The following is a 12,909-nucleotide window of genomic DNA, read 5'->3' as shown; positions in this document are numbered from 1 at the left end:
ATCTAATATACTTTGAAAAATTTCAGAAGATAATCTTTCCATATTTTAAAAGATTTGAAATCCTTTTTGGATAGGAGCTTATCTCCTTGAAAATTTCAGAATCCCTTAAGGATTTTAAAAATTCAATAAATATTTGCACATCTTTAAACAAAACTGCCCATAACACATGCTCCCCAATTGTGCCTTGTCCCTCAGAAAACGTACATTAAAGGCAACATATGACTTCGATCTCGAAGTACGATCGTGCCCGTACATGTGAATTAGATATCAAATCCTCGATCTCGAGGAGCGGATCGCTAATTCCTAAATAGAATTTCAAGGTTTGCCCTATGTATATAGGGACGACGGTAATTCTATAATATATTCACTTGCTAACCCTAATCTCGGGGGATGTTGTGAATAAAAATCGGAATTTCGGATTTAAAGGTGTTTTATGGGCAATATTGTTTATTTTTGTTCAAATTTCATTGTTTTCATGGTTTAAATAAATTCCTAAAAAAGTCCCAAAAAAAGATGTCACGTTTTCTTAAGTTAAATCACATTTCTCTTCACTTTTTGCATGAAAATAATGTCTAATAAAATTAGGGCTTTTAGAAATCAATTTCTTAAGTTAAATTAGATGTTACTTCATGTTAGGGTAGTTTTTTTACCTTTATTTTTTCATGAATCCGAAAATACACAAAAAAAATACCAAAAAATACCATCCACGTTGCATAGCATTATAGTTTAGTTTGCATTATTATATTTTATTTGTCATGCATATTTGCCACGTCATTATGCCATGTCACGCATTTTTGCCATGTCATTACATCTCATTTGTCATATAGGCAGGTTGCATTAGCATTGCATTTAATAAAAGAAAACCCCAAAAAAAATTTTAATTCAAATCATCAAACTAGGGATTTTTCATGAAAATCGGGTACCGAAAGGGCATTAATTGAAAAATTAATGTAACCAAGTCCCCGAATCCATTTAATCTCTGGTTCGTATGAAATAAAGTATTTTCTCCCTAATACTTTATTTAAATTTCTAATCTACCTACCATAAAAGATTAGTGGCGGCTCCAATTTAAAATCTTGGCGTGTAATTGAACCTAAGTTGCGATTCGGTAAGACTTGGGAGAGTCCGAATTAGGTTAGTTAATCTAATTAACCTAATAATCCGTTAACCTGAAAAAATCAATTTTTAGGTCGCGACAATGAAAAATAAAGATAAAAACTACCCTAAAAGTGAAATAACATTCATTATAGTTTAAGAAATTGATTTCTCAGTCCCAACTTATATTAAATGTCATTTTTGACATGAGAAGTATGAAAAAAAATGTGATTTACTCTAAGAAAAAGGTGTTATCTTTTTTGAGATTTTTTAGGAATTTAATTAAAATGGAAAAACACAAAATTTGAACAAAAACAAACAATTATGTCCATAATACACCTTTAATTCCGAAAGTTTCGATTTGATGCACAACGTGCCCTTCCATTAGGGCCGGAAAACGGATTATCTCTATATACATAGGGAAAATCATGAAATTCTTTCTGGAATTATCAATTCGCCCCTACAAAAAGAGGGCTAGATGTACAATTCTCACATACATACAGGCATGAATATACTTCAAAATAGAAATCCAATTACATGGCTTAATGTACGTATTCCGAAGGGACAAGGCACAATTGGGAGCATGCATTATGGGCATGATTGTTTATTTAAGTGCAAACTTTAACATGACATAAAAAATCAAACAATCACATAACTACCCTAACATGAGATATGCAAAGACAATCAAATATGCAAAGGACTAAGATAATACGAGAATCACTCCACGCCATAGCAAATTCAGCAATCAAAGAGAGGATGCCGAAAATTCAGGGAGAAAATAAATCATGTGCCAAAAATTCTTGTTTTTTGCGATTCATCCAATTTGATCTTAAAAAAACATGTCAAATAATTTTCACTTTTGAGAAAAGTTATAGTTCCAATTCTCCAGAATATGCATAGAATTCATCCAAGTTTATCAATCAAATTGAACTTCTAAAAAAATCAGAATTTTTGTGCAAAAGTTTCAATTTTCTGTTCATTGCTTAATTTGTGAACCAAGTCGCCTATCAAAGAACAAACAATTTTTGATGTACTAAGTCGTAACGCATTTCAAGCGACTTCAAATTGAAGCACGGTGCTAAGCAACCGACGACATACATGGATGATTGAAGGCGATACGACGAAGCAACATCTAAGAAGGTTTGAACTTTGAAAAAACAACAAAAGTTATTTCTTTTTTATCAAAAAAGGTTTTTACTTTTCAAACTTTTGATTGCAAATCATATGAATTCAGCAAAATATATGAGCACATGTATGTTTCCAATCAAACATTGCATATATTGCAACCAAAGTTAAAAAGATCTAACCTTTTTAGGCAAATTTCTGCACATGTGCCAACCGGAGTAAATCGCCCAAAAAACAGCACCTTTTGTGCTAATTTGAAACTGAAATCGTACCCGAACAATAGGATACTCTAACACAAGAACGTAGCTTTGTTATGTTGAGAAAACCTTCCTTCGAAATATTTTGATTTTGACAAAATTATCATTCTTTTTAAAGAATCTGGTTAATGACAACAAATACGTTATTGCAAAAATGAACACGTGAACAAAAGCTTATATTGTTCCAAACCTAATTATCAAACTCAAAGGGTAGTCATTACGTATCTGCTTCTGAGATAGTTAAAATATTTTATTCAGATGGAGGAAGATGTTGCCTCCGAAGACTAGATTTCGAGAATTTTTTTGTGGCTCGTCGGCAAGGACTTTACTGAAACTCAGAGTCACAGTTCTAGTCTGTTTAGATTCAAAGAGTCTCTACTTTTGAAGATTGCTTCTGAATTACGTTTAGATTCTACAATATCTTTTTGGACAGATTCTAAAGACCCATGTTTGGCGGGTTTCCGGTTTGACTGTTTTATTTATGGAAGTTTGTAATTTTTTATCGATAGGATTATTTTCTAATCAGATCAGGAGAATATCTTCGATTGGATATTACCTTCTAATAATAAGAATTGTTGGAGATTTGAATTAACTATACTTATGGAAACTAAGGATTTAGTTATATGGGCGACTGAATCTAAAAGTTTCAAACTCTACTCCAATGGCTACTATATCTTTCCGGATACGGTCTCGTTCAATCACGATTGATGCCGTCCAATCAAAAATTGAAGAGCGATCTTGTGAAGACGTGTCTAATGGCTAGTTTGGAGGTGAAAGAGTTTAAAAGGGAGATCCATGGTGACCAAACAAGAGTGATCAGAACTTACAATTTCAAATTGATTTAGTTGTTTAGATTCACATTCTTGTTCTCGAAAGCTATAAGTCTTATCTTTGAGGGGTTATGTAAGAGTGATTGAGTGTGGCATCTCTTGTAAACTTTTAACGATTCATATAGTGGAATACAACCAATTGATTGTCAGCATGCGAGGGTGGACGTAGGCTTTCTAAAGCCGAACCACTATAAATGCGTGCATTTTTCCCTTACTCTAAACTTTGCTTATCGTATTTAGATCTCTGTACGTCATATTCTAAATTTATATCTAAGCTCTTTCAGATTGTGTTTTGAACTTGTTCAAATTCTGCATTAAATTTCAAAACTATTTAGAATTACCTATTCACCCCCTCTAGATGATATTCCTAGATACAACAATTGGTATCAAAGCAAGTTGCTCATCACAATACTCCCCACCTTAGGAAATTTCATTTTCGAAATTTAACTTTTGTGCCCTTCCGCAAACAATTGGGTATATTTCTGTTTCATGGATCGCTCACTTTCTCAAGTCATTTCTTCAGTCTCATGGTGTCTCCACAACACTTTAACTATTGGTATAGTTTTATTTCAGAGAATTTGTTCCTTCCTTATCATAAGGGGAGACCCTTAAGGTCTGTACTAATTCTATGGCTTGTTAGTGTATTTTGACTTAATTGCCACATCTCATAATCTTAACCTGTATACAAGGCCATCATCGACCTTTATCATTTTGGCAACAACATTGTGCCATTCCCATATATCCTTAAATTCACTTTTCAAGGTCATTCTCATGACTTACCAACTTAATTAGCGTCAATGATGGACTCACCAATATCCCATATCATTAGGCAGATCGTCCGTTAGCACTCAAGACGTAATACATTTTTGTCAATTACGATGCTAGTTCCATATGCCTCACCTGTAATTCTGTTGGCTGCAGTTTTAAATTATTTCACAAATATCCCTCACACGAGATGGGATCTTCTTCGAAACATTACCTCGGAGGCATTAGAACATCCTCTTCGACTTGTTCCGGAGGTAAACATATCCTCTCCGATTTACTGTGGATGTATTCAATAAACTTTCATCAACTTCACCAAGGCATTTTGGGTATTTCTTTCCACGGCATCTTAATTCACTCATTGTTATCATTCAAGATATTCCATATCCTTTTAAGATCAAAGTCTAAAATCATCTTATATCCAGCATAAATTCAAGTTTATAATTCACAAAATCAATTGCCTTATTTCAAATCCTCCTCAACCACATATCCAGAACTAGTCATCAACTTTCACAATTCAAGCTTAGAAGTAAATCTCAACAACTTCGCTTACCCTATTATTCAACTTTCCGATTGATCAACCTGCTATATCCACAAATAGCCATAATAATCATCAAACCTAAGTAGTGATCAACATAAATCCTTACCTATTGAGTAATATAAGCTACTACCATCTCCAACAACCACAATTACATGCACTTGTAGTTTTAAATGCATACATGCTTACCAAACACTTCATCCATTAATGCACCTTATAACTCCATGAACCGCTCCGATACCAAAGTCGATATGTGATGACCTATACTGCCACATATGAAGAGAAGGCTTTTCTAACTCTCACCGTTCTTCCGTTAGTTAATCCGTCCTTAATCGGAGTAATAGGCGCATTCGGAAGCTCTAAAATATAAAATCTAGCAGGACGGCCGTACAAGTACAAGTGCATGGAAAGCAAAACATCAAATGGCTAACATGCCTATACAAAAGGTATGGCCTTTCATGGTTTCACTAATCAGATGACACACATGACAAACACCAAGATCATTGAGCAAATACTGAATTCATGTATATAACTTTCAATCAGTTCTTTATAAGAGTTCAAATGACTATGGGAGGATTTACAAAGGAAGGTAATCTACTTCCAATTTCTAGAATCATCATCCATGGCCTTCATCACTCCAACCATATTGGGCTAGCTCATCTAAAAAATGGTTAATCAACAAGAGTAAGCCGAAGCTCCTCCAACAAGTATGATTTCTAGGCCAAACGACTAAACCGACTATAAAATCATAGAATTGTAATTAAAGTCACCTCCACAGAATTCAAAGTAATCCAAAGGATAGAATTCCCAACTCAATCGAAATCGAAGGATAGAATCAAACCAGAGTCATAATCACCATAAATCGAGGTTTATCAAACCAGAATCCATGATTACTCAAGGATAATATTTCAGAATCTTAGAATATCCAAATCGAAGCTGTCACAGTCAAAATAGATTGGCAAACAATGCCCACATTACCAAAATCATAGACGATCTAATAATAAGGACTAGCAATCAACTTGTCTCAATAAATTGAGAATTCAAAGGACGAACGAGGAAACAATCAGACGAATGAACGACCACAAGGCCACCATTGTTAGGGCATCGGCGAATGGCAACAACGGGGGTCGAACGGCGATTGGCCTAGGGCGATCGGCGGTTCAGAAGATTACGGAAGCAGAGTGACGACGTTCTGATGATCATTCTGACTAATAAACCGACCCAAAACTACTTATAATGATTCGGTCAACTTAGGCCGGTGAGCTTACAATCAGCAGCTTACGGTAGAGTCAGCTTATAACGGGTTAGTAGTTTCAGCTGCTTGCAGTCACACTAGAACGCGATACATGTCAAGCAACTTGTGACGTGTCGTGCTTGACGATTTGTCGTGTCTCTGCTTTGTCGTGCTTGATTGCTTTGTCGTGCTTACATTGGCCAAATTTCAAATTTCATGTTGAATGATTCTAAGCTGTCAAGCACTAACCTACCCCTATTTTAAGAAGGTGAAAGTTCAGGCCATCACATATGATTTCTCTCTGGTTCATACTGTTCTCCTTCATATATATAGAACTGTGCAAAAATCGAAAGGACAATTATCGTATGCTGGGTTAATCTTTCGAATTTTGAATTATCACAACGTTCTTCTTCTTGCTAAGCTAATCCAAAATCATAGTCAAATCATGGTTTCTGGAGAGACCATGATTCAGAAAATGGGGTTTCAGATCAATTGAGAAAGGATGGATGAACAAGAACATAGAGTTGGTTCAGGTCGAACTAGAAGAGAAGAATGAAGAGACAAAAAGGTTTGCCAACAGGAGGAAAACTATTGCAAGAAAAGGCAAGAAGACCAATGTTCAAGATGAATCCTCCGAAGAAGAGGACATTGATGAAGGAGAATATGAGTCAACAGGTTCTAATGTTGAAAGAACTCCGTCGGTTTAATCGGTGGAAATTCCCAGTGTCAAGTCAGATGATGATCATGAGGATGGCAAGGATGACAGAAGTGAAACTGTTATTGGAGATGCTGGGAAAACACATGAGCAGGAGAATCTTATGGACAAAGAAGAAGATCTCCATAAGACTCACATGAGTGAAGGAAGCAAGAAAGTGGATGATGAAGAGACATCTGTTGAGAAGGCAGAGAGAGAAGTAAAATATACTCAGGAACAGTATATCGACATGTGGGAATAGCACGTGGACAACAAAGAACTAGAAACAAGGATTGAAGAACTTGTTTCTAGATTGAAGGACATCGAATCGCTTTTGAGAAAATGATGGCACTTTGGGCCTTTAATTGAAATTTTTCCTTTTTTTTAAGGAAATGTAATAACTTTATTAGGTTTGGATTATTTCCATGTCCTACACGACTAAATACAACTCATTATCACAAAAGAGACAAAATTTCTTTTTATCATCTAATTGACATTTTAAAGTGGTAAAACCAAAATTCATCCAATTTCCTTCTTTGTTTAGGTTTTTTGATTCTATGTAAGATCTGGTCGCTGTAAGTATGAACTTAGCCTTTTTTTTTTACTTTTTAAGTGGGTATTACCATGCATATTAAGAGCGTTGTCTTTTGTTCTTTTGTTAAGATTTTATTCTCATACTCAATAACTTTGTCGAAAAGAGAAATGGCCAAGAATCTAATCATTTTCCATGTTATCAAGCAAATTTACAGATTAATTGCCAGATAGAATTAAAAAAAAAATTGAACATGAACAAAGTAAGCTCATTCAACTTGAATCGACAAAAATTGATATAGTCCATGGACTTAGTAAGTTCGAACATTAGTAAATCATACAAATAAAAGTCGGTAAATTAGTACAAATAATGGTGATTTGCAAACTCTAAAATTCTGTCCATTTACACAAAACACTATAGGGGAATTAAAAATACATTACATTCATACTTCAAGAAGAATCAGGAACGGAGCCTGGGACCATGAACATGTAAGCAATGACAAAATGCTAAAACATTTACTGTGGAGCATGTTTAATAAATTGTTTCCAAAACCACGCCAAGTCCCGAGCACTGTCAAAGGTCTAAGAGTGCATATGGTTCGGCTTTTAGGGAAGGTTTTTATGAAAATGCAAAAGCCTTTATGTTAAAGGGATTTTTTGAAATGGAAGTAATTTTTGGTAAATTGTAATTTATTAGTGCATTGAAAAATAACTTTGGTTTAAATGATGTTCAAAAGAATCACACTTTGTAAAACACTTTTAACTATTTATATAAAAAAAAAAAATTCAAAACCGGCGAAGGACTCAAGGGCTAACAAGCCTCATCTGGCTATCGACGAGTCAAATCTGGCCCAACAGCCTTGCTTGAGGAGGCCTGACCTCTTGCCTGGGTCATGCAATACTAGCTGACACAACCTGAGGTCTTGCAAACCACAGTCGTCGCTTGGATCACGCAATCTCAGGCGACACGGTTTGAGTTGTGCGAACCCAAGCGACAATTGCTTGTGGATACTTGACCTGGGCTATGGTCGCTTGGAGTCATGCTACCCGGGTGATGGTCGGATGACCTTAGGTGAGGCTTGTCGCGACCTCCCTTTTCCTCTTGGAAGGCAAAAAGGGCAATAGGCTTAAGGGTATTGCCCAAATGGCGGGCCAAATGGCCCATCGAATTAGGCGCGAGCTCTCCTAAATCCATTCCTCACGTGATATTAAATTTCGTTTTAAATTCTTTATAGCCTAAGTATTTCTAACAGTCGCTACTAGCCATTTGGGGTCGGCTAGACACCAAACAAAATGCGGGAGATTTGTCTCATTTCCTACGAAATCAAAAATTCTAAGTTTGGGGACTTGGTTAAACTAATGTCTATTAACTCCCTTTCCGTACCACTAACTAGTTGATTGTTTACCTAAGTGATCATGCAATCTTGAGTTGTCAATTGATCTTAAAGGTGTTACCAATGCTAAGTAATGCAAGTTGTTTTCCTCGTTTTTCATTAAAGTTCTAACGTAATCCTAATCACATATCTAACAAAGCGATTAACACTCAATTTATGGAAAAGATAGTGCAGGAATTTACACACTCAAGAATTGAAAACATCTATCTAAGTGCAAGAAAGGAAGACCCGCAACTCGTCGGGCAATTATTACAAAAACCAAATGAGAAATCCAAGACATGATCGAGTAAACGAGTGACAAAGCCTTCTTATTAAGCCTCGAGATATGAATCCTTTAAAGCTTGCTATTTGGGACTAAAGTCAGCCTAATTCTAATCAACGAAGACTAAACTTCCCTAATTGTGTGATTCTAATTCTAATTGATTTTATTATTCAAAGGAACTAGGCTAGTAAAAACCTAAGTCTAGTGATCATTGAATTAAGTCTAAGCTATTACAAATATAAGATCGGAAGGGACATTGGTCTTCCACCATCACTGTCTCTAGGGATGCCTCCTCCATGGGTTGCCGTCAGCCAATACCTTGTGGTGCCGAGCTCGTTCATTTGCTCAAACATTCAATAAAGTCGAATTTGATCCGATCTCGGGGGCGGCCTTTGATCATATGCAATTCGACTTTTCCTAAATCCCATGTTTAATTGACTAAGATTAGTAATGGCAAACCCCCACTTGATTGCGCAAAATGGAGGGCTGATATTATTGGTCCCCTCTAATTTACCCATCGATGCACATGAGTCATGAGCGTATCCATTCATCTAGAAATCACATGTGAGCTCCAAATAATCCAAGTGCTCGTTCAAGAGGAGAAGACCTCCCATAATCAATGGTAATTTTTCTTTGCTCGACCAGGATGAGTAATGAGAGAGTGGGGCCTTCAGGGTGTGTGGTTGAGTGGATCGAGGGGGCTGATAAGATGTGTCCGTCGTCTTGTTCATGTCATTTGTACATTATGGCTTCAATTGTGGTCCTATGATTGATCCATGGATCATGTGAACACTTGGTGATCAACAAATGATGTGATTGGCTCATTAAAGGTAATATATCTTGATGACATGTTATCTTTGATGGCCATGATCATGGCTAAGATTAGACCATTTGATGATAATTTCATGGATTAATGTTAATGCAAGGAGATTTTGGTAATTATCCTCAAAAGGGCAATTTGGAAAATTTGGAATTGGAAAAATTGGATTGAATTTGTGGTCAATATTATTAAACGACTTACTTATTTCATTTCTTTTCTATTTATTTTGTTCATTTAGTGTTACCTAGGTCTCATTGATTTGAGCTTGTGCCATCAGATTCTAACTCTGAATCATCCTTAAGTCTAGTCCGTGTTTTTTTTTTTTTTGTTGTGTGTCTAGACTGTAATTGTCTAATCAACAATTCAAGGACTATCTGATTTTTGCATTTGCCAATGTCTAGCTCCATCTTCATCGAGGAGTCTCTTTTGATGGGCTATTGATAGCGTTCACTTGACGAATATTTTGGGGGAAAACAACTTCCATCCCTGTTTTTGGCATACTCAAGGCGACACACGGCTTCTCGACATATTTGATTTCCGTATCTGTGCGAACACACGACATATCAACAAAAGACACTTTGCCATAGAACATAAATCGCCACATTACGCATCATTACATGACACAACACCGATGCCACAATACAAGGAACGTCACCACACAGCACATATCATCACACGATAGGTTACATTATGCTAGAGAAACACTCTCACACTAACAAACAAGGCAATAGTAGTAGTGATTGCCAGTAACTTGTTCCACTAATGAAAGTGGAGGCCCTCATGAGGAATAATAAGAGTGAAAACATGTTTTCAAACACCACAGTAGGCCTTGAGAGTCGACTCGGCCTTGAAGCCTTGTTCTGTTTCGTAGAATCGGAGAAGACCAAGTTCCTCGAAAGGCTTGAAGAGCAAAGGGTGTTGCTCGTCCACCAGCTCCGGCGGGCACTGGATCACCCCTCGTAAGGACGAGGACCAAGCAGTCGAATACCTCGTCTCATTCCCACTCACCATCACCTGGTGTCTCGGGCTGTGCACTCGGCCATTGCTCCATGCCTAACCAACGACTCGTTTCAAATTCAATTCATATTTATCAAATTGAATGACTCATTTTCTTCCTTATCAAAGTATTTTTTTTTCATGACCCAAATAAGAATTACTACATCATCTCATTTCATATCTTGATTAACCGGTCAAATACAAAATATATAATAAAAAAAAAATTGTCGACAGATATATTTCTTTCGCGAGTCCTAATGGGATTTAAATATACAACATGTTGAATATAGTTTGGTTTATATAATAGAATGAGTTTATATGACCATCAATTGGTGCATAGTCTTCTATAAAGTTAGATCTCCACAGAATCAAGATATGAAATGAGATGATGTAGTAATTCTTATTACAAGTTTAGACCCAAAAAAAAAAGATACACGGACTAGACTGAAGGATAATTCAGAGTTAGAATCTGAAGGCACAAGCTCAAATCAACGCTCGATCTGAATTGGAGTTACAACCATTGGCATGAGAGAAGGGAAAGACACTCACCAGAAATGACTCTCCAGCCATGACTATAAAGTTGGAAGTAGAAGGGTCGACGCGAAACCACTTTCCATCCTTTGTTTGCATCTCCAACCCGTTCACGTGATTTTGTTGAAGTATGGTCAAGAAGTTCTTATCACAGTGCACAGTTGCCCCGATCTGAGTCTCCCTAGTCATCGGAGCTTTGTATCTATTGAACCGGATCGAGTCGTTCAAGGAGTCGATATGCGTGTCCAGATATTTCTCCACGCCAAAACTTCGAAACACCATCCTGGTGATCAGTGATTCCAACTCGAAGAGCCTCAGTGCATACGAATTCAGTGTTTCGCTGCATATACATTTGATTACATTCATGAAGGTACAGAGTCAGTTTCCAGAAAATTAAGCTCATAAAGATCGAATACATGCCTTGGTAAATAAAACATTTTCAAGACCAACATCAAAAGAACCACTCAATCAAGATTTTCTTGCCACAAGTCGATCAAGGCAGATATTTGAATTGAAATATTTATGTAATTTCAAAATGTTTGTGCAGCAATAATGAGGCCGCTTGTGGACTACCGGTTTCGGATAAAATAAACGTACCAAAATTTTGGATTTCCCTGAGGCCACATGAGACTGGCTAACTTCCCAATGCCCCCGGAATACAGGACGCCGGAGACTCCCATTGCTTCGTAGAGAGGTGATAGAGGTCGGTCTGCGACGAAGCCGTCGAATGGTCTTTGGGGGTCGACGAAACTGCGCTTCGTCCCGGCCGGAAGATTGAACAGATCTTCTAATTGCTTGAAGACGTCGTTGTGAAGCTCAACACGGATCTTATCATGTCGGGCCTCAAAACAACCGAACTCTTCGAGTGCTTTGACAACCTCTTTCTGCACTGAATCCCAGTAAGTGCTTCCCGGCTTCACGTCCTTTTTGCAGAAATCTATCAAGGGAAGCTTTGGAGGTAAGAGAGAACCCATATCAGCTTTTCCTTTTGTGTTCCTTTTTTTTCCTTGTCGTGATGTCTTTTGATTGGCATGTCGAAGATTTTATAGAGGACAATAAGGTTGTGTCCAAGACTTCTCATATGTTTCTTTATATCCAGTGGACCCGAAGAATTATCGAAAAAGTTCTAAATTTATTGAATTTATATAAATTCAGTTTAACTTTTTTTACCAATTCAGTCCATCCGACCAATTTTGGTCTACCGACACTCACATGGCATTGCCAACATTGATATGGATTTTTTTTAATAACATTTAATAATTTTCTGAACTTGTTATAATTATTTTTTCTTTTTCTTTTTCTTTTTTAGTTTTTCGCCCTCCACTTAGAGCGCACAGGTGAGGGCTGCGACAGCCACACCACATCTGGCCAGGCGAGGGTGGTGTGGAAAAATTATAAAACAAATTAAAATATTATAAAAAAAAGTCTACGTTAGCTGGCTAAAATTAATCAGATGGACTCAAAAAATAAGTGTAAAATTTTTTTGGTAACTCTCCAGCTTTGGATGTATATATATCTAATAAAGTTAGTGCATGATTCGGTAGATAAATTTGATGCGTTCTCGAGAAGAGAAGTAATTAAAAAAAAAAGTGCGTTTATTGGCACATGCATCTATAATCTAGATCTGCAAATAGGAAGATTGGAAGTGTTAGTACGACAGCAGTTCTCAGGTTATAACCAAGGGTGGGATGATTAATTGGTGAATCGTATGTATGCACTCTCTATCGATGTGAATCGCCATATCCAGTAAGTCATATGCGGGTAATACAAGGGCGGCAATTCTGAACTGACATGGAAATCCAACTTAAACACGACGGGACAGTTGACTTAGATCAATCCG

General features: G+C 36.7%; 1 protein-coding gene across 1 annotated transcript; it reads right to left on the bottom strand.

The window, feature by feature from the left end:
- Positions 1-10,352: 10,352 nt before the first annotated feature.
- Positions 10,353-12,064, bottom strand: LOC115754941 (probable inactive 2-oxoglutarate-dependent dioxygenase AOP2). The gene is made up of 3 exons (XM_030694137.2): positions 11,667-12,064; positions 11,088-11,409; positions 10,353-10,595 (listed from the first exon to the last, which is right to left on the bottom strand). Exons 1-3 carry the CDS (start codon positions 12,041-12,043, stop codon positions 10,353-10,355), a joined length of 942 nt encoding a protein of 313 aa, XP_030549997.2. The 5' UTR covers positions 12,044-12,064.
- Between the last annotated feature and the right edge of the window lie 845 nt (positions 12,065-12,909).

The sequence above is a fragment of the Rhodamnia argentea genome, chromosome 4, assembly GCF_020921035.1.
Source record: "Rhodamnia argentea isolate NSW1041297 chromosome 4, ASM2092103v1, whole genome shotgun sequence".
NCBI lineage: Eukaryota > Viridiplantae > Streptophyta > Magnoliopsida > Myrtales > Myrtaceae > Rhodamnia > Rhodamnia argentea.
Note: the sequence above shows the minus strand (reverse complement) of the source record. Positions and strands in the feature narration are given on the sequence as shown.

What these genes read in the sequence shown, in the direction of transcription:
- LOC115754941 (XM_030694137.2), bottom strand. Translation starts at nt 12,043, where the DNA reads ATGGGTTCTCTCTTACCTCCAAAGCTTCCCTTGATAGATTTCTGCAAA. An exon ending in CAGGGAAATCCAAAATTTTG is followed by an intron (nt 11,410 to 11,666) that starts GTACGTTTATTT and finishes ATGTATATGCAG; the next exon opens with CGAAACACTGAATTCGTATG. An exon ending in TGGCTGGAGAGTCATTTCTG is followed by an intron (nt 10,596 to 11,087) that starts GTGAGTGTCTTT and finishes GTCGTTGGTTAG; the next exon opens with GCATGGAGCAATGGCCGAGT.